This window comes from Monodelphis domestica, chromosome 8 (assembly GCF_027887165.1).
Source record: "Monodelphis domestica isolate mMonDom1 chromosome 8, mMonDom1.pri, whole genome shotgun sequence".
NCBI classification, from domain to species: domain Eukaryota; kingdom Metazoa; phylum Chordata; class Mammalia; order Didelphimorphia; family Didelphidae; genus Monodelphis; species Monodelphis domestica.
This window is the reverse complement of record NC_077234.1, coordinates 249,371,586-249,399,229: the sequence shown is the minus strand read 5'-3', so window position 1 is coordinate 249,399,229 and position 27,644 is coordinate 249,371,586. Positions and strand designations below refer to the sequence as shown.

Genomic DNA, 27,644 nt, shown 5'->3' with positions numbered 1-27,644 from the left:
TAAAAAGATGGGATTTAATGGGGATAAAAGTAAAGTCCTAGACTTGGGTTAAAAAAATCAACTCTTCTAAATCATCTCTTGAGTATAAAATAAGGGAAACTTAACTAGAGATTATTTGATGAGAAATTTTTTTGGAGCTTTTGATTTTGTGACAAGGTAGAACTACTATTTGAGGAGAGAAATACATGACTATGTTTTAAAAATGAAGCTCAGTTTTCCTAATTGAAGAACCTGGTAGATCATCTTCTGTCTTGCCCTGATGAAGGGAAGTTTGGATAGTTGCTGTGGAATACTGAAGGTTGTGCGTTCCCTCTACTCATTCTCTCCACTTCTCATTTGATCTACTTCAGCCCCAGTCCTTGGTTCAGGAAGTCAGGCCATTGCCTTCATTGGTCTTCCCGACAGTAAACAGATTTCTTATGGTGAAGAAGGAAACTGTAGTAAGAGAACTAAAGCCTTCCTCAGGTGTTCCTGCCTCATCGCAGCACTATCCAAGAGCTCCTTATTGCTGCTGAGGTTATAGACTTTTTCCTTTACTCTCACTTATTAGTAGAAAAAAAAATGTTCCTTCTCTGTTGTTATTGCTTTTAGAGTGGCTCATTCTTTTACTTTGTTGATTTTTAGTTCTGTTAGAAGAGAGAGGAGTTAAGGAATTATTGAACTTGGTTTCTTGGCTTATGGCATAAAACAGCATCCATGCATGTGACTTAAACCAACTTTTTCACTCTACTTGCATTAGAAAGAGAGCTACTATTTGATTCCCAGATAATTAGGATGATACTGATCAATATGTTCAAGCTACAGAAATTTCTCTACCTCATACACATATTTCCCATTTGTTTTAGCCAGCACTTTCATGTTAGCCATTGCCTAACAACTTGCTGCTTTGTGATACCAGAATTTTAAAGACAAACAAAACCAGATCTGCCTGACCTGATCTATTCAATTTACTCACTCTTCTTCCCACATAACTCATAATATTCAGCTACTTCAAGGAGCTAAGTGGCATCCCATTAATTGTAGCAAAGGCAGTCCACAGTATACTGACTCGTAAAGAGAGCATTTCTGGACTGACATCATTTCTTACCTCCACTTTTCATGGTCTGAAGACCATCAGATGTTCTGTTCATTAAACCTTTCACCTTTATTTCCCCCCCCAAACTTTCTAGAACAGAAGCTTCAGGATTGTGAACCCAGCACCCCAAAAAGAATAATTGGTGGTGTGTCCTGTGGGGTAGTACAAAATCCTTATCATTTTTGCTATGTTAAATAAGCATCATGTGTACTTTATCTTGTTTGACTGTTTCTGTCAATTGAGGAGGATTATTTATATATCTGAGATTCCAATCAACTTTAGTCAATAAGCATTTATTATAATCTTACTCTGTATGTTTCAGTCACTGTACCTTCTTGTACCTCTTTGGACACACCCAAAAAAGCAAAAACCATTCCTGCTTTCAAATGGCTCGCATTCTAATGAGGCAGACAACTAGTAAATAATTAGGTTCATATAAATAAAAGCCAACTTAAGTAATGCTCACTTTTGGAGGCTCTATGCCAAGGGCTTATCATTACTTTTCTCTACTTATCCTCATCATTACTCTATGAGGCTGTGACTCATCGAGGATCACACACCTAGTAAGCGTCAGAGGTAAGATTTGAACTAGATCTTCCTTGACTTCAGGCTAAGTAAGACACAAGGATGGAAGAGGGAGTGTTGTATGCAAGGAACAATAAGAAGGAGATCAATGTAGCTGGATCATATAGTGTGTGTAGAGGGTAAAAGACTGGAAAGATAGAACCAGATTATGAAAAACCAAACAGGTAGCTAAGTGGAATACAGATGAGTAAGGAAAGACTTGAGAAGATTAGTGAGAAGGCTATAGCTACAGTCTAGGCAAGTGTTGATGAGAGCCTGAACAAGGTTTATGACTGTATAGATGCTAAAAATGGGATTTAGCATGAGATTTTGGAGAAGTAGACATGATAGGACTTGGCAATGGAATAGATGTGTAGGACACAGTAAGATGTGACTACAAGAGGAGGATGCTGAGGTTTCAAATCTCTTATCTTCAATTGTAACAGTGAGGTTTGAAAAAGGGGAAGACTTGGGGTGGGAAGTAATGAGGGTTTTTTTGGATATGTTGAATTTAAGACACTCATATGACTTCTAGAAGATAGCTGGCTATGAGGGACACTTGGTTCTGTGTCTCATAAAGAGTTTAAGGCTAGAAATAAAGTGTTGTCTGCATGTAGATGATAACTGGAGGTGATGAGATAAAGTGAGATAGTGTAAAGCAAAAAGAGAGTGCCCAGGTGGGAGACTCTCAATTATTAGGCATGGCATAGATCTGTGATGGTGAACCTATAACACACGTATCAGCACTGACACACATAGCCATTTTTTATGACACACAGGCACATGTGGGCTTGTGCCTTGGGGCCTGGAAGCTGCCTGGGGAGCCATGTGCCCACAGCTCTGCCCATGGCCTAGCCCATCCTGGGGGGAAGGAACATTGCTCCACATGCTGGCCACGAGGGTGGGGGGCAAACAGTGGATGGTGACAACCAGGCAGATGGGGCTTGTGAGACTCCCAAGGGATCAAGGAGGAGAAGTGCACAGGCTGGCTGGCTGATGGGTGGCAGTCACTGCTCTTGCAGCACCCCAGGACCAGCCAGCTGGGGTGGGGCTGGACCAGCAGAAGACTGGGTGGTGCTCCAGCCCACATGCAATGGAGGAGTGCATGGAACTGATTACCAGACACTTTTAGCATTCTGAAAAATATGGTAGTAGTTTCTCAGTAACCGAGGATGATGATTGACTTTGTGCGTTTTTGTGCACAAAGACACTTGTGCATGAAGATTTAAGTGGAAAAGTCGATGCACAGAGACAGTCCCATTCTCTCGGCGTTGGAAGCCTGGGTCCAGTGGCACGAAAGGTCATTACACCTGGAGACTTCCTCAGCTGCATTGGATGGCCGTGTTGTCTTTTGTGCTCCAACACGCCCTGAGCACTCCACAGTGCTTTGCTGCGTCGCCATCTCAGCCGTTGGTCTCTTCCATCTGTTCGGCCGAAGCAGTCTTCACATGCTGGGTGAGCAAAGCCCTGGTTCACCAGGGGTCGTCGACCCGATGGCTACCCTCACAAGGTTTGGCCGGCTTGTCGAAGCCGTTGCCCAGGGTGTGGCCGCTGCCTCATGCTAGCAGCTACTGGGAGCCACAAGTGAGAGCTGGGTGTCAGGTGAGGGTCAGAGGCTGGAGAGCTGCCCTAGGCGCATACGACAAGCCCTCCATACCAAAGATATTACTCCTCCCTGAGCACCACATATACCCCTCTGAAAAATATAGCAATGGCTTTACTCACAATTTTCCCCTCTACATCCTTTTGTGAGACCTTATTCTCAGCGTTAAATAATATCAAAACCAACAAAAGAAACAGATTGACAGATGGAGTTAGTAGTGCTTGCTTGGGCTTGAAGTGTACAAAATACCAACCTTGAACTGAAGATTTAGGCAATGAAATTCAGCAACAAAAATTCAGTAATGGGCAGGTTATTTAAAGCATTTTCCCTCCCCCTCACTTATCTTAGTTCACAGCACCCCACACAAGTTAAATATCAAGACAAACAAAAGAAACTGACTGACAGATGAACAAAGAAGTCACTAAGTAGGTAAGTTAAATGATTAGTTGTTGGTTCATTAAATACAATTATGTATTATAATTATACATTTTTGTTATTTAAACTATAAATATTGCAAATTTATGGGTTTTTTTGTTTTGTTTTTGGGTGGTGACACACCACCTAAGTTATGCTTGTTTTTTTTTGGCAAATTTTGACACACCAGTCTCAAAAGGTTGCCCATCACTAGCATAGATAAAGAATTTCTTTCAATTGTCTCTCCTGGATCTATTCTCCAAGTCAGTTGTTTTCTTATGGAGGTGTCTCATATCATCTTTAATTTTTTCATTCTTATTTTGTTTTATTATGTCTTGGTGTCTCATTAAGTCATTAGTTTCTAATTGCCCAGTTCTAATTTTTAAAGACTATTTCTTCCTTGGCCTTTTGATTCTTCTTTTCCTTTTGGTCCATTCTTCCTTTCAAGTCATTCTTCTCTTCTTCCATTTTTTTTTTTTGCATCATTTTTCAGCAGGTCAATTCTGGCTTTCAATGTTTCCAGCTGCCATATTTTACTTTTCAGGCTACTACTTTCCTTTTGACATTTTTCATCACCCTGTCTTATTTGATTTTTAAATTCCTCTTTTTTGGAGCTCCTCTATAGCCTGCATCCAATTTCATATTTTTTTGAGACTTTGGTCGATGTTTCCTAGGCCATGTCCTCATTCATTGATTCTGTTCTCTGGTCCTTACTCCCATAGAAACTTTCAATTGTGTGTGTGTCTCTCTCTCTCATTTTATTCCCCTCCTCCTCTTCTACCCTATGAATTATTTAGACTTGCCCCTCTGTTGATTTACTGAACCAGAGTATTTGGGCTGTTCTTCCCTGAGCCCAAATCATCTCTTTTCTCAATCCTTTGCTGGTAAACTAGATTCAATTGGTTGAGCTAACCTGCTGAGCTGCCCTTCCCTGGGGCAAATTTTTCACAGTAGCCAGTGGACCAGGGGCATCTAGGCAGGTGGACCCCTCTTGTCTCCCTCCTCCAAGCCAGTCCTTATTATATCCCTGAACCACTTGTGGTGGGTCAGAGATGAACCCTCATGGCTATCGTCTCTGCCAGGGTCTCACATAGGGCAGGCTTGGTCTTTTCTCAGAGCCCTGGGCCATGGGTGGTAGGGCAGAGGTGAAGCCTAGAAGTTGCCATCTCTGGGCTGGGGGTCACACAGTCAAACTGGTCTTATCACAAGTTTCAGAGTGCTGGGTGGGGGAGGGTGCCTCTCCCTTTTCCAGTAAAACTAGAGACTGTGCCTTTCAACTTGTTTTCAGTAGGAGAGTCTCATGACTACTTCTTGTTGGGTTTGGATTTACTTTTTCTTTGAAGCACAATATAAATATTGATTTAGAAGGATTGTTGAAGAGGTTATGGCTTTAGGTTTATGTGATCCTAAGCTGCCACCTTGGCTCTGCATTCAAAGATTTTCCAAAAGAAGAAAACCACTGATTTTCTTAGTTAAAAAAATAATTATGAACCCATTTCTTTCAAAAGCCATCTTCAGGGTTGGGAGGCAAGTGGGAGAGTATATTAGCATTTGCAAACTGAGCCTTGAGATGGTCAATGAGGATACTATAACTTTTTAGGAAAGTCATTGAATTCAGGACTGGAGTAACTGGTGGGACTGTTAGCATAAATTTCATGATTCTTGATAGTCTCATCTTTAGTTACTTTTGGGATATGTAAATGATACATTTTATTTTTAATAAAAATAGCACTAAACCTAATGTGGACTCCTTATACTACTACAGTTCTTAGAGTATAAGATATGGTCTATTCTAGTATCACATTTGAAAAGGATAAACTGTTTCAGGGGTTAAATTTGGTTATAAGATTTGGTTGTGGATAATTCCTAATTTTAGGGTGAGTGTGGGTTTGGAATTGTGGTATTCCTATGTAATAGATGATATTTGAGGGTATATTTGATGGATAAATGATAACTAATGGATCAGGTAGTTATCTTCCTTTGCTTACTCTCCTCTCTATATATCTCCCTTCCTCCCTCTTCCAGCCTCCTTTCCTCCCCTCTGTTTCCCCTCCCCCTTTCTTCTTCAGCCTCCTAAGTCACTCAGGGTGAGCTATGAAGTTTCATAGAAAATACTCTTTTCTCTTCCTTATCTCAAGTAAGGGTTTATTGGGGAAAACAGGAAAGATAGAAGATGAAGGGAAGAGGGTTTGAGGTTTCCCTATTATCTACAGGGAGCCTTAGGTTGGAGGATATTGAGAGAAATGGCAATTCAGTCACTAGCATGAAACAGAGCAAGTCAGAGAGAGATATATATGGACTATTGTCCTTCTTCTTCTGCCTTCAAATCAGCCTGGTCACCTCCAAATTGATTATTCCAAGTCCCAGAGATAAACCCAGCTTCTTCCTTCAAAGTCACCACCATCAGCCCAAAAGCCCAGAAAAAGTCACTGTTGGCTTGGCTCCAAACTGTTTTTCCAGGTAACATTCCAAAATGGACTTTTCCTTTGACAGCTGACCCATCTTCAGCTTCTGTCCTTTGCATGCATGCTTCTTCCACAGTTCCTCCCTTTTTGTCTTAAAAAAGATTGCACCCAGCAATTTTTAATGATACTTACCTTTTAGATATATTATGTTCTATTTCTAACTATCTAATTTTTAATCCTGTACTATATTAAATATTCCTTTACCCTCCCAAAATAACAAATCCTAATCTTATCTTAGTTATTCTGACTGTCTAGTTCTATGCTAAGTTTTGGTATAGGAAAATGGTTTAGGTAATAGGAATTTACATGAACATGGTTTTGACATAATAATAAATCATGAACCAATTTTAAACAATTCCAACAATTTCAATAGCATTTTTGAATATGCAATTGTCTTATCTACTAATGTTTATAAATTCAACTAAGTAAAATTTTTCTATTACTAACAATTGCTGACCTAAAATCATAATGTAATCTAACTTCTATACTTAAGTAGTTTTTTGTCTGTCCCTACTTCCCTAATTCTTTAACAAATTTTCTAAACTGTCCCTATAGTTAATCATTAGAACATTAATAAATTATTCTAACATAGTTAGCATGTTAGTACATTAGTATCTACATATGTACATAAGTTGTTTCTATATAGATTTACATATGTACATCCATAATACATTGCTTTAGATTTCTGTGCAAACTCAAAGAAATATCTTTGTCTGTTTGCATTTTCCACAGAAATTTATATATTAGTGTGACTTTTGTGTTTTGCAACTATGTGTATGTTGTATACTTACCTATTCCATGAGATATCTTCCTACATTATATTTCTATCTAGCATGTGTATGCATATATGTGATGTTAACATGTATGATGCATTCTTACATAACCTCTGGGGTGTATGGGGTGCTCAGGGAGGAGTAATATCTTTGGTATGGAGGGCTTGTCATGCCCTCCTAGGGCAGCTCTCCAGCCTCTGATCCTCACCTGACACCCAGATCTCACTTGTGGCTCCCAGTAGCTGCTAGCATGCGGCAGTGGCCACACCCCGGGCAATGGCTTCAACAGGCCGGCTAAACCTTGTGAGGGTAGCCATCGGGTGGTCATTGACCTGTGGTGAACTAGGGCTTTGCTCACCCAGCATGTGAAGACTGTTTCGGCGGAACAGGCGGAAGAAACCAACAAGAAGGTTCAACGGCTGAGATGGCGATGCAGCAAAGCACTGTGGAGTGCTCAGGGCATGTTGGAGCACATCCAATGCAGCTGAGGAAGTCTCCAGGTGTAACGACTTTTCGTGCCACTGGACCCAGGCTTCCAACCCGAGAGAGTGGGACTGTCTCTGTGCATCGACTTTTCCACTTAAATCTTCATGCACAGGTGTCTGTGCACAAAAACGCACAAAGTCAATCGTCATCCTCGGTTACCGAGAGACTACTACACACATAATGTCATGATCATAAGTCCAAGCTTTCAATGCCCTTCCATGTCCTTTGATCTTGATTGTAGAAACTGTGTGTCCTTCATCTGGTCAGCATACCACTCTTGTCTGCTGTCACTCTTGATTGTAGTCCTATGTTCTTCATTTCAGGAACAAACTGGAACAATGAAGAACAGACTGGAAAAATCATGAACATGCATGCATGTAAGGTTTTTACATGTGCATGTATGTAAGATTGAAATTATCATTGTGCATGGAAGTAAGTTATGAGTTCTTCATGAGTGCTTGTCAGAAATCATCAATTATTCTTCATGCATGGAAGTAAGCATTACATGTATTTATCTTCATAAGTGGAAGTAAGCTTTACATGTGTTCATCTTCATGCATGGAAGTAAGCTTTACTTGTGTTAATCTTCAGGTGGGTATATGAATTTGAAGTTTTCTTATCTTTTTGATGTTTGAAATTTTTTTTCTTTAGTTATGTCTTGGAGATAGAATTTGGATATAATGTATTTTGTTTGGTTTGGAGTTATGTATTCATTTGAAATAATTTTGTTACATTGCTGTTGCTATTGTAGGCAGAGAGTTTGTATAGAATATGTAGAGATTTTTCCATGGTTACTAAACTTTTAAATGCATATTTTCCTTTTGTATGTGTTCCTGGCCATATTTCTTTCTGGAACTGATCTATTTGTTTCAGGGGTGCTTTACTGTTATTTTAACACGTGCAACACTCTCGTCTGTAATTTTTGTTGATGAGTACTCTCATGTGTGCTTTCCTTTGTTTTCCATAGGGACTGTTATTTTTTGTTGATTATTTTCCTAGTCTACTCGTGTTGCTACTCATGACTAGGGTTTATTTTTTTTATCAGATGTCATTTTTATGTATCTTCATTGATGACATGATCATTTTGTTGTTTCTTGTGAAGTATCTGAAACTATGAGGTAATATCTTCATGGTATACCCTCCCTCTCTTCCTTCCCCTGGTAGAGATTGTTTAGGTTGAAGGTTGAGAGATATGGATAACCTGTTTCAGTTCTCAACTATAACTTGATGTTAAAGTCTTTGATAACAAATTCCCTATCAGATTTAGTGTCCTTATCACTGTCATTTCCTTTCCCATTAACCTTTGTTTTCTTTGCCTTTCTCTCTTTCTCTTTGGGTGAACTATCAGTCTGACCATTGTTCTTATACTTAATCTGGTCTAGCCCCTTTGCCTTGATAAATTCCTCAAACATTTTCTTAATAATATTTTCCAAGTTACTATCCACCATCAGCCCAAAACCCTCAAAACCAATCCCCATTGGCTAGGCTCCAAACTGCTTTTCCTGGAAATATTCAAAAATGGACTTTTCCTTTGATTGACAGCTGACCTATCTCCAGCTTCTGTCCTTTGCATGCATGCCTCTTCCACACCTATAAGATCTTGGAATTTCAGCAAAGTGAAACATAGAAATGAAGTCATAAGGACCTCCCCTCCACATTTGGTATGAGGTTTGTAAAACTTGATGTTCTAGCAGAAGATTCCCCCCGGTGTACCTGCTGAATAAGAAACTGAGAACCTGATCTTATACATCAATGACCTCAAGCTAGGATAATTGTTTAAATCACCTGGATTTGGATCCCAAAGACCTGGGTTTGAGTTTGAGTCTTAGTTCTGTAAATTATAATCTTTATGATCTTAGCCATTTAATAACAATGGTGTGCTTCTATAACTAGGCTTTGAACAAAACCTGGTATATTATGCATGTTGCTGCAAATGTGGATATGACTCCTAATTGGTAGAGAGAATGCTAACCATGGCATGGTATTGAGGTTCTACATGAGGTAAGGAAAGATGCCAAATAATCTTCTGGAAAGACTTTGGAATTCAGTGACATGTTGACATGTTGAGAACTCAGTTTCTCCTACTCATCTGTAGATTCCAAAATCTTTCCAAAGGGAAGCAAAATGCCCCAGGCTCAGTTGCATTCTTATTTTGGCTTATAAAAATATGATAATAAATTGTTTTAAAACATATTCATGAGTGAAATGAAATAATATGCAGAAACTACTCTTTAGTTGGTAAAGTGAGAAATGAACATAGGCAGAGAGGCAATGAAATAGCTTAATGTATAGAGTGCTGGGCTTAATAGGATTTAGTTAGCTCTAAATGACTCTGAGAAAGTCATGTAACTTCTCTTAGCCTTAGTTTCTTAATTTATAAATTGGGGATAATAGCCTACCTCACAAGGTTGTTGTTATTTGTATTATATATCAATGAGATAATAGGAATAAAGTGATCTTCAAATAATATGTAAATGCTATCTATTATTATAGATGTCTAGGTAGATATAACATTTATTAAGTGCTTACTATGTGGCAGACACTGAGGGTAAAAGAGTTAATGCAGAGGGCAAAAATACAAATAAGCCTTCAAGGAGCTTACATTGTAATGGGCTAAGGTAACTCATAAAAGGGACCTGGAAAGTGAGAGAGGGTAGAAGTGGTACAGTGGTATATCATGGTATAGAGATGGATGGAAAAAGGTACGTAAACCTAATTCCAGGCAAGATCAAGCTAAAGCCCACTTGCCAAAGTCCAGTGTATCAGGTTGAAGTTGAAGGTTCCTGGAGCCAGGGAGATGGGGATGATTGTAGGAATAAAGGTAACATGGTATGGAGATTGATGTGCATTTTATAGTGCCTAGTTTGTGCAAAGCACTTCATTAGATGCTGGCAGGGATGGTGCTGAGTCAGTCACATCTGACTCTTCATGACCTCATGGACCATAGCTATTTTATGGGATTTTCTTGGCAAAGGATAGTAGAGTGGCTTATGTTAAAATAGGATTACAAACCTTTCCATTCTTTATCACACTTACCATTTCCGACCCTAGTGAATCCAAAGCATCTTTTTGTCAGGAAATCAAAGGTTAATTGATTTACTCCCAGTCATACAGATGGGAAGTATCTGAGACCAGATTTGAACTCAGGTCTTCCTGACTCAAGGTCCAACAACTTATCCATTGAGCTATATAGTTGTTACCTAGGCAAAGTGAAAATAAAATATAGTCCTTACATTCATGGAACTTATAGTTTAGTGGATGGATGATATAACAAGATACATAAATACATTTAGCACAAAATAATTTTGGAAGGAGGCTGAATCAAGATGGAGGTGTAGAGGCAGTGAAAGTTCAGACCTCTGAAAACCCTTCCTTACCAATTAAAAACTAAATTCTCCCAGGGGACTGAAAACCAAATCTAACAACAGACAGAGCCAAGGAACCCTCCTGCTGTACTCAACTTAAAAGGTACCCCCCCCCAAAAAAAAGCCTGAATTCGAGAACACTCAGGTTTAGGGGGAAGGAAGAAGGAAGTTCAAAGGAACACTCTCCCACATAGAGCTCTGAGCCTCCAGTGGTGGCTGGAACCTCTGGGTGGGCAAGGGTGCTAGTCTGGAGGGAGTACACCTTGTGCGCAAAGCTGCTCTAGGCTCAGAGCTTTGAACACAGGTGGTGGGGAAACAGTTGGAGAAGAAGTTCAGAGCTGGCAGCTTACTAGCAGCAGCAGGGACACTCCATATTGCCCCCCCTTCCCCTTCCTGAGGTTTTGGCCTCAAGGCATATCCAGCCCTGCAAGTCCAACTCTACTGGGTTTAATCTCATCAAGCCTTCAGAGGGCAGGGAAACTCAAGCTCCAACACCCATCCTTCAAAGACTGCTCTGAGAGATTTGCTCACTAAGCTCCAAGGGTGAAGGCTGACAGAAAAGCCCAGACCCACAGATCCAGCACATAATGAAAGGACCAAGAGTACAGGCAAATATGGCGGGGGGTGGGAGGGGGAGGAGAAGGGGTAAAAATGAGTAAAGAACAGAAAAAGAAAAAAGAAATTACAACCGACAGCTTCTATCCTGGAAATGAACAAAGAGCAAATGTAACAGAGGAGGATCAAAGAACACCAAGCAAAAACACAGAAATTCCATCAAATTGGACACAAGCTTTGAAAGAACTCAAAATACAATTCAAAACACAATTAAGAGAGACTGAGGACAACTTGGAAAAAAAAACTTAAAAAGCAAGATAAGTTATCTGGAAACTGTAAAATGGAGATTTGAACCCTAGACTTTAATCCCCAGAAGTCTTTGGTATTTCCCAGAATTCCCTATAATCTCACCTGCATCTCCACCTGGGTGAGATCACAATTAGTATTTAAACTTGCAGTAATGCCTACCTGGCCTCTTCTATGCTCTTCAATGCTCTCTGCTCGGCCTTTGTGTACTTTCTTTATTCCTTGATTTTTCCAATAATCCTTAATAAACCTCTTAAGACATAATATTTTTATTACTAGAGAATAATTTAATTTTTACAAAACAGAAAATAGTTTCTTGAAAGCCAAAATTAATCAGCTTGAAAATGAGACAAAGGAGATGAAAGATGAAGCAAAGAAAATGAAAGATGAGGCAAGGAAAATGAAAGATGAGGCAAAGAAGATGAAAGATGACCTCCGAAGAAAATCAGACCAGCAGGAGAAGGATGACCAAAAAGCCAGGGATGAAATCCAGTCTTTAAAAGCCAGAATACAACAATTAGAAGCAATCAATGTCACAAGGCAGCAGGAAACTATTTAAAAAAAATAAAAAGAATGAAGAAATTCAGGAAAATATGAAACACCTCATTTACAAAACAGAAGATTTAGAAAATCATTCCAGGAGAGACAACTTAAGAATCACTGGCCTACCGGAAAACCAAGACAAAAGAAAAAGCCTGGACACTATACTACAGGGAATTACCCAAGAAAACTACCCCAACATTCTAGAACAAGAAGGAAAAGTTGAGATTGAAAGAATCCACAGATCACCTCCTGTACTTAATCCCCAACTGACAACACCCAGGAATGTTATAGCTAAATTCAAGAACTATTAGACCAAGGAAAAGATATTACAAGCTGCTAAGAAGAAGTAATTTAGATACCATGGAACTACAGTGAGGATAACACAGGATCTGGCTGAATCTACACTGAAGGATCGAATGGCATGGAATATGATATTCCAGAAATCAAGGGAACTAGGTCTACAACCAAGAATCAACTACCCAGCAACACTGACTATATTTTTACAGGGGAAAGTATGGTCACTTAATAAAATAGAAGAATTCCAACCATTTGTAAAGAAAAGACCAGACCTAAACAGAAAATTTGATCCCCAAACAGAGAACTCAAGAGAATCATCAAAAGGTAATTAATAAAGGGGAAAAAAGAAAAAGAAAAACAACAACAAAAAAAACATTTTTTAAGGGACACACTAAGTAAAAATGCTATGTATCCCTATAAGAAAAGAGGACATGGTTAACTCCTAAAATTTTTTATTATCAGGGGCAGCTTGGTAGTTGAGTGGATTGAGAGCCAGACATAGAGATGGGACATACTGGGTTGAAATCTGTCCTCAGGTACTTCACAGCTGTGTGACCCTGGGCAAGTCACTTACTTAACCCACATTGCCTAGCCCTTACCATTATTCTGCCCTGGAACCAATAAACAGTATTGATTCCAAGATAGAAGGTAAGGATTTTATTTTTTAAAAATTGTTATTATCACCTGGGTAGCTAGAAAACTTATACTTAGAGGGAACAGTGACAAACTGTATAGGAGGAAATGCCAAGACATAAATACGTATAGAGATATATGCATGCATATATATATATGTATATATATATAATATACATATATGTGTGTGTGTGTGTGTGTATACAACTAGGGTTAAAAAGAGGTCAATACTAACATAAATAGGAAAAGAAACAAAATGGGGTAAATGTATATGTCACAAATAAACACATGGGGGGGAGAACATCAATACACTTGAAGGGTAAAAAGGTTGGACATAGAAAATAGTCAACTCTTATGTGCATTGAAATTGACTCAGAGGAAAGAACAATCAAATACATTGGGGGCAGAGACTTGATTTGTGCTCTATAAGGAAGTAGAAGTGTAACAAATGGACTGGTGGGGAGGGAAGCAATACAAGGGAGAGAGAGGATGTGGGGGGGGTAGTTTAAAAAGACTGTAAAGAAAATAAGAAGGAAATAAGAAGGGGGTTAGAAAGGGAAGTAAAGAAAGGGCAGGACTAAGAATGGAAATCAAAATGCTGGGAAATACACAGCTGGTAATCATAACTCTGAATGTGAATGGAATGAACTCACCCATAAAAAGCAAGTGAATAGCAGACTGGGTTAGAAACCAAAACCCTACCATATGCTGTCTACAAGAAATCTGCATGAGTTAGGTAGACACACATAGGGTAAAAATAAGAGGATGGAGCCAAATCTATTTGGCATCAAATGATAAAGGCAGGAACTGCAATCATGATATTTGACAAAGCCAAAGTAAAAATAGATCTAGTTAAAAGAGATAGGGAAGGTAATTACATCCTGATAAAAGGCTGTATAGACAATGAGGAAATATCCATACTCAACATGTATGCACCAAATGGCATAGCATCCAAATTTCTAAAGGAGAAACTAGTGGAGCTCAAGGATGAAATAGAAAGAAAAACTATAGTAGTGGGAGACCTAAACCTTCCTCAATCAGAACTAAATAAATGAAACCAAAAAATAAATAAGAAAGAGGTAAGCAAAGTGAATGAAATCTTAGAAAAATTAGAGTTAGTATATATTTGGAGAAAAATAGAGACAAAAGGAATACATCTTCTTTTCAGCAGTATATGGTACATTCACAACGATTAACTATTTACTAGGGCATAAAAACATTGCAAGCAAGTACAAAAGAGCAGAAATAATAAATGCAACATTCTCAGACCATAATGCAATGAAAATAATAATTAGTAAGAGTACATGGAGAGGCAAATCAAAAATTAATTGGAAATTAAACAATACAATTTTCCAAAATTAGTTAGTTAAAGAACAAATCATAGAAATAATTAATAATTTCATTGAAGAAAATGACAACAATGAGACATCTTTTCAGAATCTATGGGATGCAGCCAACACAGTACTCAGGGGGAAAATTATATCCTTGAGTTCATATATTAACAAATTAGGGAGTGCAGAGGTCAATGATTTGGACATGCAAATTAAAAAAACTAGAAAGTGAACAAATTAAAAATCCTCAGATGAAGACTAAATTAGAGATCCTAAACATCAAAGGAGAAATTAATGAAATTGAAAGTCAAAGAACTATTGAATTAATAAATAAGACTAGAACCTGGTACTTTGAAAAAACAAATAAAATAGACAAAGTACTGGTCAATCTAATTAAAAAAAGGAAAGAAGAAAACCAAATTGACAGTATCCAAGATGAAAAGGGAGACCTCACCTCTAATGAAGAGGAAATTAAGGCAATCATTAAAAACTATTTTGCCCAATTATATGGCAACAAATATGACAATCTAGATGATATGGATGAATATTTACAAAAATAAATTGCCTAATCTAACAGAGTAAAAAATACACAACTTAAGCAACCCGCTATCAGAAAAAGAGAACAAGCCATTAAAGAACTACCTAAGAAAAAATTCCAAGGACCAGATGGGTTCACAAATGAATTCTGTCAAACATTCAAAAAACAACTAATCCCAATATTATACAATCTATTTGACAGAATAAGAAAAGGAGTCCTACCAAATTCCTCTTATGACACCAATATGATACTGATTCCAAAATCAGGCAGGTCAAAAACAGAGAATGAAAAGTACAGACTAATCTCGTTAAGGAACATAGATGCAAAAATCTTAAATAGCAAAAAGACTCCAGCAAGTGATCATGAGGGTTATTCACTATGACCAGGTAGGATTTATACCAGGAATGCAAGGATGGTTCAATATTAGGAAAACCATCCACCTAATGGACCATATTAACAAGCAAACCAACAAAAATCACATGATTGATCTCAATAGACTCAGAAAAAGTCTTTGACAAAATACAACACTCATTCCTATTGAAAACACTAGAAAGCATAGGAATTGAAGGGCCTTTCCTAAAAATAATAAATAGTATTTATCTAAAACCACCAGCAAACATTCATCTGCAATGAGGATAAACTTAAGCCTTCCCAATAAGATCAGAAGTGAAACAAGGATGTTCATAATCACTTCAATTATTTAACATTGTACTAGAAACACTAGCAGTAGCAATTAGAGAAGAAAAAGAAATTGAAGGTATTAAAATTGGCAATGAGGAGACCAATCTACCACTCTTTGCAGATGATATGATGGTCTACTAAAAGAATCGTAGAGAATCAACTGAAAAGTTAGTCGAAATAATCAACAACTTTAGCAAAGTTGCAGGATACAAAATAAACCCGCATAAGTCATCAGCATTTCTATAGATTTCCAACACATCTCAGCAGCAAGAGTTAGAAAAAGAAATTCTATTTGAAATCACCTTAGACAAAATAAAATAATTGGGAATCTATCTGCTGAGACAAACACTGGAACTATATGAACACAACTACAAAACACTCTCCACACAATTAAAACTAGATCTAAACAACTGGAAAAACATTAACTACTCATGGGTAAGATGAGCTAACATAGTAACAATGTCCATCCTACTCAAATTAATTTACTTATTTAGTGCCATACCCATTGAACCACCAAAAAACTTTTTTACTGAATTAGAAAAAAAAAAAACATAACAAAGTTCATTTGGAAGAACAAAGATCAAGGATATCCAAGGAAATAAAGAAAAAAATGTGAAGGAAGATGGCCTTGAAGTACCAGATCTAAAACTATACTATAAAGCAGTGGTCATCAAAACAATATGGTACTGGCTAAGAGACAGAAAGGAGGATCAGTGAAATAGACTTGGGGTAAATGACCTCAGCAAGACAGTCTAGGATAAGGCCAAAGATCCAGCTTTTGGAACCAAAATCCACTATTTAATAAAAACTGCTGGGATAATTGGAAGACAGTATGGGAGAGATTAGGTTTAGATCAGCATCTCACACCCTACTCCATGATGAACTCAGAATGGGTGAATGACTTGAATATAAAGAAGGAAATTTTAAGTAAATTAAGTGAACACAGAATAGTATACATGTCAGATCTTTGGAAATGGAAAGATTTTAAAACCAAGCAAGAGCTAGAAAAAAATCACAAAATGTAAAATCATTAATTTTGATTACATCAAATTAAAAAGGTTTTGTACAAACAAAAGCCATGCAACCAAAATTAGAAGGGAAGCAACAAATTGAGAAACAATCTTCACAACAAAAACCTCAGACAAAGGTCTAATTACTCAAATTTGTAAAGAGTTAAATCAATTGTCTAAAAAGTCAAACCATTCTCCAATTGATAAATGGGCTATCGACATGAATGGGCAATTTTCAGATAAAGAAATGAAAAGTATTAATAAGCACATGAAAAAGTGTTCTAAATCTCTTCTAATCAGAGAGATGCAAATCAAAACAATTCTGAGGTATCACCTCACACCTAGCAGATTGGCTAACATGACACAAAGGAAAGTAATGAATGCTGGAGGAAATGTGGTAAAGTTGGGACATGAATGCATTGCTGGTGGAGTTGTGCATTGATCTAACCATTCTGGAGGGCAATTTGGAAGTATGCCCAAAGGGCGCTAAAAGACTGTCTGCCCTTTGATCTAGCCATAGCACTGCTGGGTTTGTACCCCAAAGAGATAATAAGGAAAAAGACTTGTACAAGAATATTCATACCTGCACTTTGTAGTGGCAAAAAATTGGATGATGAGGGGATGCCCTTCAATTGAGGAATGGCTGAACAAATTGTGGTGTATGTTGGTGATGGAATACTATTGTGCTCAAAGGAATAATTAACTGGAGGAATTCCATGGGGACTAGAACAACCTCCAGGAATTGATGCAAAGTGAGAGGAGCAGAACCAGGATTACATTGTACACAGAGACTGATACACTGTGGTACAATCGAATGTAATGGACTTCTCCTTTGTGGCAATGCAGTGATCCTGAATAACCCAGAGGGATCTATGAGAAAGAACACTATCCACATTCAGAGAAAAAACTGTTGAGAGTAGAAACACTGAAGGAAAAGAACTGCTTGAATACGTGGGTTGAGGGGATGTAGACTCTAAATGAACATCCTAATGCAAACACCAAAAACATGGATATAGGTTCTGATCAAGGACACAATTAATACCTAATGAAATTGCATGTTGGCTGTAGGAAGGGTGGGTGGAGAGAAGAAAGGGAAATAATATGATTAATATATCCAAGGAATAATGTTCTAAGTTGAGTAAATAAGTTCAAATAAAAAAATTTAAAAAATAAAGATTTCATTTTACAGTAAAAAAAAAATTGGAAAATAAGAGGATGCCCTTCAATTGGGGAATGGCTGAACAAATTGTGGTATATGTTGGTGATAGAATACTATTGTGCTCAATGGAATAATAAAGGTGAGGAATTCCATGGGGACTGGAATGACCTCCAGGAAGTGATGCAGAGCGAAAGGAGCAGAACCAGTAGAACATTGTACACAGAGACTGAAACACTGTGGTACAATTGAATGTAATAGACTTTTCCATTAGTGGCAATGCAGTGATCCTGAACAACTTGGAGGGATCTATGAGAAAGAACACTATCCACATTCAGAGGAAACACTGTGGGAGTAGAAACACTAAAGAAAAACACCTGCTTGATTACATGGGTCAAGGGGATATGATTGGGGATGTAGACTCTAAATGAACATTCTAATGTAAACATCAACAACATGGAAATATGTTCTGATCAAGGACACATGTAATACCCAGTGGAATTGAGCATCAGCTATGGGAAGGGTGAGGGGAGGGAAGGGAGGGAAAGAATATGATTCTTGTAACCAAGGAATAATATTCTAAATTGACTAAAAAAATAAAAAATAATCCACTTCTTAGCTTTGTGACCCTGGGTAAGTCACTTAACCCTCATTGCCTAGCCCTTACCACTCTTCTGCCTTGGAGCCAATACACAGTATTGACTCCAAGACGGAAGGTAAGGGTTTAAAAAAAGTAAAAAATTAATTTTGGAACATGTTGGAAATGTAGAGATAAAATAGTATGTGATATTAAAAGGTAAAAAATTATTATTGATATGCCCATGATCATGAAAGATGTTCCAGAGATAAAATGAGATTTTATTTCAGCTTTAAAGAGGAAGAAATTCAAAGGAGGTGGTGCTGGTGGTTCTGGAACTAGTGTCAATGGTCTAGAACATTCCAAATATAGGCAACCATGTGAAAAGAGACATAAAAGTTAAAAAATTGTAGGTGAATACAGAGAAGGAATGTCAAGTGTGTGCAGTTTAGATAAGAGTAGAGCATTTTGGAAAGAACAGAATGAGATTGGGCTTGAAAGTAAATTAGCAGTAGGATTAGGGAAGGCTTTGAATGTGAAAGCAAAGACTTTGAACTTTGTTTTGTAAGAAATATGAACCGTTGGAATGGCTTTGGTAAACCGATTTGTAAAAGGTAATGGTATTTAAAGACTCTTTTTAAACCTCAGCTATATGTCCAAAATCCCCAGAAATCGCCTTATGACCTACTGCAACTTACTATTAGTAGTACCTCAGGTGGTTGGCGATTTACAAGAATTCTTCTTTTGCAAGACATATGAAAGCTTCTAATTTGTATGGATCATCATAAATTCAACTGGCTGTAGCTACAAGATAGAATTGTTTGTATTATGTGAAGAGATGAAGGAGTAATACAATGGAAAGTGGGCTTGGTTTTCATTTAGAAGACTCCTTTCAAATCCAGCCTCTGCCACTTTCTGCTTGTACAACCTAGGGAAAGGCATGATCTCTTTAGCTCTTCTTTATTAGTATAGTACAGACCACAGAACATTCATAGAGCTGTCATGCCTCCTTTTGTTTGGCTAATTACACTGGCTCAAAGTGGTTTTTTAAAAAAGAGATTGAGGGGGCAGTTGGGTAGCTCAGTGGATTGAGAGCCAGACCTAGAGATGGGAGGTCCTGGGTTCAAATCTGGCCTTACACATTTCCTAGCTGTAGGACCTGGGCAAGTCACTTAACCCCCATTGCCTAGCCCTTACCACTCTTCTGCCTTGGAACCAATACATATTGATTCCAAGAGGGAAGGTGAGGGTTTAAAAAAAAGAGAGATTGAACAGGTTTCACCTGTTGAGTGACAATAAGACAATAATTAAGTCCTTCTGAAGAATTCAAGTCCTTGAGCTTTGAGCCAATGCATGTTGTCAGCCCAAAACAGGCTGTCCATGGTCCATACACCCTATTAAAACAAGAGGATTGATTGAAGTGGCTTCTAAGATCTCTTTTAGGGAGAATTGGAATCCATAATCTCAGACTCCTCCCAGAATTTTTCATAAAACCTTTCTTAAGGCCCCTTTGTGCCAAGTGGCTGCCTAGAAACGTGAGGTCACTTGAACAGCTGTTCAAAGTTGAAAGTTTTGTACAAAACAGCCAATGCTCTATGATGTCAGAGTAATATTAAGGGCACTTATTGAGATAAGGGACCAAAAAGTCAAACTTTCTATACAGGTATGTGCCTAAAGAATAGCATCTATATTCATTTGTATAGGACTAGTATTTTTCTGTTTTTTTTAAAATTTTTTTATGAAATTCATCTTTCCTACAGGGGAGAAACATTGCCACCGAGGTTGGAGTCAATGGGCTTTCTGACCTTAGAAACATCTGATACACTCTGTTTGCTGTTCTTTTGGGATTACTTATTGGTAAGAGTTCCTTTTGGAGCCAGAGAAATGGAAGGGAGGCGGGAATTTAGGTTGCTTGAGCTCTTTAGGGACAAATGTTACATTCTGTTGGGGCCAAGAATTGGAGAAATCAAAGGTAGAAGTTTTCCTTCAAAGCACTCGAGCTATCTCAGGCAAAGCTTCAATTTCCAGCTTCTTGTACTAGCCTCCTTTTGACTCTTCTGTACACCTGAACCAAAGAAATCTCAAAATGTATCCAGATGTACAGTTCTAAGGGATCCCAATTTGGAATAAGTTCAAATCATGGAAGTGTCACTATCTGTGTGACTATGGACTAGTCATTTGCCTTCTGGGGTTCATTTCCCTTATGTGTAAACAGATGGGGTTGGACTGGATGGCCTCTCAGGACCTGTCCAATTCTCAGTTTGTGCTCATGTGATTATAAGGCAAGAATCAGGGGCATTCTGTGTGGAATGTTCCTGGATGATGAGCAGTAACTTTTGAATTTGTTTTTCTATTACTCGACATGGTTTAATATAACCCAGGGAGGATCAAGGGATCAAGCGCAGGGACACACACACACACACACACAGACACACACACACACAGACACACACACACTGACACACACACACACAGACACACACACAGACACACACACAGACACACACACAGACACACACACAGACACACACATAGACACACACACAGACACACACAGACACACAGACACACACAGACACACACACAGACACACACACACACACAGACACACAGACACACACACACACAGACACACACACACTGACACACACACACACAGACACACACACAGACACACACACAGACACACACACAGACACACACATAGACACACACACAGACACACACACAGACACACAGACACACACAGACACACACACAGACACACACACACACAGACACACAGACACAGACACACACACACACAGACACACACACAGACACACACACAGACACACACACACAGACACACAGACACAGACACACACACACAGACACACACACACACAGACACACACACAGACACACACACACAGACACACAGACACAGACACACACACACAGACACACACACACACACACACAGACACACTTTTTCTTTTACAAGTAATTAAGTGCAAACACTCCATGCAAACACTATGCTAGGTAGTAGGGGTTCAAAGAAAGGCAAAAATGCAATTTCAGTATTGGACCCTCAAGGAGCTCACATTCTAATGGGAGAGACGACTTGCAAACAATTGACGCACATTTTAAAGTGGTTTTAAGTAGGTGAGTAAACATGCACGGAATGTGTGCAGGGAAAGAGTCAATTGGTCAATCCACTGGCATTAGGGGTAAAACAAATCCCTTAGGGAAAGGAAACCCCCCCAAATGGCTTGTCCTGATGCTCTCAGTTACAGTTTACACTCTGATTATGGGGAAGGAGGTCTCCAATTTTATCAACTATTTACTTATGATCTACCAAGGAGAAATCATGTGGCAATTTTCCTGGAGGGTTTATGCCTGATTGCCACAATTGGATGCTACTGGATTTCCCAGAAGATCTTTGATTTCTTCTGAGCAGGAGGCACATGAATCCACTATTTGTTTTGGTAGCTGATTTTGAAGGATAAATTAGTTATTATGCTGATTTTTCCTACAGGGTGGTCTTGCATTTCAACCAGTTAAAGTTGAAGGATGATCTCCTCTACATGACTTACATTTTAATCTTTATGCAAGGCAGGCTTTTCCAAGGGATAATCGTTACTTTCCAATGTTCATCTGTGACTAGCATCAGTTTTTCTACTGTTTTCAGAGGCAAACTTGGTATTTCTGAAAGAATATGGTATTATACAAGTCAGAGGATCTGAACTCATGACTCATTATTTTTAGGGACTCATTATTTTTAGGGAAGTAATTTACTCTTTCCTAGCCTCGATGTCAAAGGGTTAAAGATGGTTTCCAACTAGATAATTAAAAGATCCATTTCCTGATGAAAATCTATGTGAATAAGATCTTGTGGATTTTATAGAGTGACAAACTGGGCATTTCCTAGACAAGGCAAGAGAGAGGGAGATCCTGCTGAACCTACAGTTCATTGTAATTAATTCTATTTAATCTCATTCCCTAAATCCAAGGTAAGATGGATTCAGTTCCCCAACAAAAAGAAAAAAACTTTTTAATTAAATAACATTTTTCTTTTTTACTTTACATGCATACAATGTTCCACAGAACTACATAATATACTTAACATATCCAGTGAAGTAGATGAAAATGAATTGACTGTTTATTCAGCAAATGTTTACAGAATATTTGCTGGGTGCAAAAAAGGTAAAATGTCAGCTCATAGGATCTAAGTAGTTATAAATATAAAATAAAAGTTTCCTTAAAGGTCACCTGTCCCATTTTTCTTCCTCCTTTATTTTATAGATGAGGAAAATGATGACTTGGCCAAGGTCACATGAGCTATTAGTAGCCAAGTTGGCCTTTGAATCTGAGTCCTCTGATTCCAGACCCAGGGCTACATGTGTAGAATATTGAATATATTGTCAGACTTGATCCCTCTGTTTGTCAATTTCACTTAATTGTTTTTCTTTATTATTGAGTTTTATTGGCCCGTTACAAGGGTGAGGTGGGGAATGCAAATAACAAAAGGCATACATTTTTCCAAATAAAATGTGAGCAGTCCTGAGACTTATTCCTAGGATTAGTGAACTAAGAGGATTTAGATTTGACTTCACTTACTTTTTTCCCCCCTTGAAACTCTGGAATTCTCTTCTTTTCCCCTTAAAACTCTGGTATTATAATAGGTCTAGTATGGTAACAAATTATAATGGGGGTAGTGAAGACCTTTACTGGTTGGTAGAAAATCTTCATCAAATTTATAAACGATTTCCTATAAAACATGGAAATGTGTTCAATGGCAGAGGTAGAGTCTGAGAACAGATGCATGTTGGGGAATATCATGGGAATGAGTGGTGCCTGCCCTTTAGGAGGCACAGAAATTAAGGCTCTTGGGAAGGATTCAAGGGCTTTGCACTTTCCGGGAGGTAAGAGATAAGGATTCAGTCATTTTATGTCAGAAAGCTTTCTGCAGATTTGGGAAGATATCTAGCTGTGCCTACAAGACATTCTGAGTTTTGCTATGAAGCATTCCATCACAGAAATGTCAAGAAGTTCAAATTTCCCGTGAATTAAATAGATACTATAGAGGTTGGTAAGTAAACTGTCTGCAGATGGACAATGGATAGATGCTACTCTATGATGTAAGAGTCACTTTAGCAACCCTTTTTGGGACTAAAGATGAGAGGATTCAGTCCTGCTGTAGTTTTCTAAGGGCACATCAAATGTTGCTGGGACAATGGCCTCTTAGGAGAAAGGACTCTTTGTGGACAAACTCCTATTGATCAGTTTATTTTCATAGGGGACTCATTAACCCTTTAGCTGCCTTCTATTGAAGAAATTTATAATCTGGAAGACCATTTGGATTGGCTCAGTGTCCTGCTCTTCTTGATACTGGTAAGAAGCCCTTTAAGACAGGAATGGGATAGTGGAAATGTAATGTGGATTACTATGACATTTTGTGTGCGGAAAAGGTTTAGAAGATGCCTAGATTGAGGCAACGTGGTGATGTAGAGGGTTCCTTGCTGGATCTGGAATCTAGTAAGAACTAGTTTCCAATCCCACCTCAATTATATTCACTGTGAAATCCCGTGTAGGTCATAGGATTTCTCTGTGCCTCAGTTTTCTTATTTATCAATCAGGAAGAGTAGGATGACCTCCAAGAGTCCTTCAAGCACTATCTCTGACCCTATGAAAAAAGGCATTTCTCAGTCCTAGTTTTTATGGTTCTCCAAATTTTTGCCCATCTAGTTCCAAAGGGCCATTGATTCCATTTCATTTACATTCATACCAGAAAGGCTTTTGTAAGAGGCTTGATTTGGAACAATGGATATGTCTGTGGGGAAGACTCTCCTCTACAGTAAAATTATCTTATTCTTGTTAAAACGAGCTTTGGATGACCACCACGAAGCTCTATGTGGTCATTTTCCCTCTCACTTCACTAATAAATTAGCACACAAATGATTCTTAGAGCTGCTTTTAGTGAGAGTGAGGAGTAAATCTTCCAGAGGTCTCTAGCCCATCTTGCCTTTCGCTGTCTGTGGGAGGATGCTCGGGCACAGTTCTGGCGGTGCTGGGCCTCCCCTGGCGGGGAGCCCCAGACCTGCAGATCCTGGCCTGCTTGATGAGGTCACCCAGATTCTCCATCTCTCTTGCCATTCTCAGAGGGACGCCTCCAACAGACCAATGGGGAGAAGGCAGAAGACGTTTTCAAACGGTGAGCTTTGACTTTGTGGCCTCAGGAGCCCCCGCCCCGGGAGAGACCCCTCACTGAACTTTCCGCCACTCGGGTGGCCGGAGCAGGAGCTGGCCTCAGGCTTCCTCCTCAGCGGGAGGGGGGTAAAAGGAGCCCCTCCGAGGCGTGAGGCTGTCCCGGGCTGGCTCTCCCTGCGCTGGGCCCCTCTGCCTGCTCTTCCCCACAGACTCTAACGGCCTCTCCTTGTCCCCGTCCGCAGTGTCGCCCACCAAAGCGCCGGGCCTCGCTGCCAGGGGCCTCCCCCGCCCGTCCAAGATGGTGCTGCTGCCGTGCTACCCCCAGCACTCGGTGCCGTCCATCAGCGAGGACGCCCTGTCCAGGGCCAAGACGAGCCCGGCGCAGGTCAGACTGCCGGGCAACCCTCGCTGCAGGAGCACCGCGACGCCCTCGGCGGGCCCCAGGGAGGCGGCGGCCGTGCTGCTGCCCCACCTGGAGGCCCCCCGCGCCAGGCCCTGGGGCAAGGCCGCGGTCATCGCCTCGGCGTGCCCGGAGTACTGGGCCACCCCGCTGTTCGGCCTCACTCGCTGGCCCCAGGCACCCCTGGCTCCCGAGCGCCCCCTCCTCAAGAGCCCGTCCGGACCGGACCACCTTCCTAAGATTCCCCAAGGTTGTCAGATCCAATGCGAGGCCCAGCCACTCCTCGGGGCCTGGCCCCAATCTCCGTCCCTGCCCGACTCCTGGGCCAGGGGGAGCTCGGGGGCCTTGCCGTGCCTCGGCGGCCAGCCTTCGCTGGGCTCTCGGCCCTGGGACTGGGCCGTGACGCCCCGGCTCCGGTGCCTCCCCCAACGGCCCAAGATGCCAGCCCTTCCGCTCCCCTCCCCCGGCAGCTACCCTGAGATCACAAGCGGGGTGTCATCACAATCCCTCCAGCAGGTCAGGCCTCTCACGGTGCCACCCGCAGGTCCCCCCGTGCCCTTGACTCCCATGGCCATGACTGTGCTGACTCCAGTGGCCACGCACCCGGCCAGCCACGACCCCGACTGGATCAGGGCCGCCTCGGCGCCCTTTCACTACCCGCGTCCGCCTCTGAGCGAGAGCCCGCTGGTGCCCCACTACAGCTGGCTCCGGGGGGCCCTCGTTCCCTCCAGGCTCCCCCAGCAGCAGCCCGCGGCTCTGCCAGGAGCCTACAGCCTGGCCGAGGTCCTCCTGGTCCCCGAGCAACAGGCGAGGCGCTTAGTGGGTCCGGAGCACCCCACTGAAGTCTTGCACTTCAGTTACTGGGTCGCCCCTCAACCAGGCCCTGACCAGGAGCTCGCTGCGACGCCACAGAGCTCAGAGCTCAGAGGGAATGGCACGGCGGACCTTCGCCAACAGGAGAAAGCCCCACCAGACGCCGCCTGCCCGCGCGAGCCTGGACCGGGTCCAGAGAGCGAGGTCAAGGAGCATCCCGAGGCCCCCGAAGGAGGTCCGAACCCCGCCAAGGAGACTCCGCTGGAACGCAAGCCTACGGACGTACCTCCATCCCCTCCCAGCTCCTCAGCGGAGGCTGTGCCAGGAACTCCTGAGCAGGACGAGGCTCTCACAGGCGCTGCCCGGCCCGATGAGGCGGACCAGACCGAGGACACCTCACATTCCACTCGGAACTTAGAACCCCGGCCCATTCCTTCATCGAGCCCGGGCCAGACAATCCAGGCTGACGACGATCCCGACCACCAAGACCAGCCTTCTCTGGCTTCTCCCCAGTGGGATGAGCAGACCGCGCCAGACGGCCACCAGGGCTCTACAGCTTCAGATTCCGACCACCCCCCGGAGCTTCATCTGGCTCCTCAGCCTCCAGATATGCTCAGACTCAGTCCTGACTGCCGCGCGGCTTATCAAGGCGCCCCTCTGATAGATCGGGGAAGAGAGCCTGAGAATTCAGGAAAGCCCGGCCAACAGTCCACTCCATTTCCAGGATTTAGCCGTTGGAGATCCCCGTCAAACCTGAAAGACCAAGTCAAAGTGACCTCCCATTTTCACAGCCCTGTTAAGACTTTTCCACCTGGCCTCCACCACAAGGTCCACAAAGTCCAGAGAGAGTCTTCAAAGTATTTCACACATGTCCATGCAGCACACCCGACTGAGGGTGTTGGGACGATCTCTAAGGAATTTTTCAATGATATCATCAATTCCATTCCGCGGGAGAAAATAAAAAGTGATATCCAAAAGCAGATTCTCCTGAGGCGAATGAGGGGATATCATAATACTCAGCCTGGCTCACATTTATCATCTAGTTACACTATCTGTTTAGCTTGTGCCTCTTGGATTCCATATGGTTGTCCTCATATAAATGGAACAAAAGATCCTTATAGAGCACAATTAGTGGTCATGCCAAGTCCTTTGCCTAATAGTAAGGATGAAATGGGTATTAAATATGTCCTCCAAGTTCCCCAGCCAAAGACAGGAAACATTTGGGACCCTTCATACTTTACATCTCCAACTTCATCTTCTTGTCCTCACACTATGTCCCTTAAATCACAAATTGATCATCATTTACCTAAAAGGATGACCTGGCTCAATTTTATACTTGCTAAGGGTGATCGGCCATGTGGGAGAAAAACATATGAAAATAAGCAACAGTTCAAAGAAAAAATGTCCATGAATTTCAGTACCCCCACACAAGGAGCAAGAAGGAATGAGGATGTTGTAAGATCTCTATTAGACAGACTGAAAAATAAGAGAACTGCAAATTAAAGAACCCATCCTCCTCTAAAATAATTAGGTTTCTGTGTATTTCTGAAACTCATGTCTTATTTTGTGATTTCTTGCAATCAGATGGGAAATGAATGAATTCTACTTTTTTTCCTTTGGATTTATGAAGTAGCTAGTTATGAATCTCTCTAAACATAAATGAGCCTCTGTGGTCTCCATTGCCTACAACCATAGCAACTGTAGTCACACTGAATAGATATCAAATTGCTTAGAAGCATCAAATTCTACCTGTCTCCAAAACTATTTTATCAATAGGGTATTTAGTTGGTGTGCTCTAGCTCCCCTTTTGTCTTTCCCTAAGGGGTTGGTAAGAATTTATGCTACTCATCCTGCTTATTGACCTTCC

General features: G+C 40.6%; 1 protein-coding gene and 1 long non-coding RNA gene across 6 annotated transcripts; one reads left to right on the top strand and one right to left on the bottom strand.

Moving 5' to 3' along the window:
• On the bottom strand, positions 1-26,469 carry LOC103099356 (uncharacterized). 3 transcript variants are annotated; one of them, XR_008913907.1, is made up of 3 exons: positions 26,064-26,469; positions 10,417-22,062; positions 6,384-7,710 (listed from the first exon to the last, which is right to left on the bottom strand). It is a non-coding gene; the product is annotated as an uncharacterized LOC103099356 (long non-coding RNA). The 3 variants fall into 3 exon arrangements; XR_008913906.1 differs by lacking the exons at positions 6,384-7,710; positions 10,417-22,062 and adding an exon at positions 1-626; XR_471063.2 differs by having other exon boundaries at positions 6,384-22,062.
• LOC103098694 (proline-rich protein 36-like) lies at positions 20,111-27,304 on the top strand. Of its 3 annotated transcripts, none has more exons than XM_007500763.3 (4): positions 20,111-20,229; positions 23,654-23,748; positions 24,517-24,568; positions 24,807-27,304. In XM_007500763.3, exons 3-4 carry the CDS (start codon positions 24,538-24,540, stop codon positions 27,278-27,280), a joined length of 2,505 nt encoding a protein of 834 aa, XP_007500825.2. In that variant the 5' UTR covers positions 20,111-20,229; positions 23,654-23,748; positions 24,517-24,537; the 3' UTR covers positions 27,281-27,304. The 3 variants fall into 3 exon arrangements, with proteins under 3 accessions (XP_007500825.2, XP_007500828.2, XP_007500824.2); XM_007500766.3 differs by having other exon boundaries at positions 20,120-20,229; positions 23,641-23,748; XM_007500762.3 differs by lacking the exons at positions 20,111-20,229; positions 23,654-23,748 and having other exon boundaries at positions 24,385-24,568.
• The last annotated feature ends 340 nt before the right edge of the window (positions 27,305-27,644 follow it).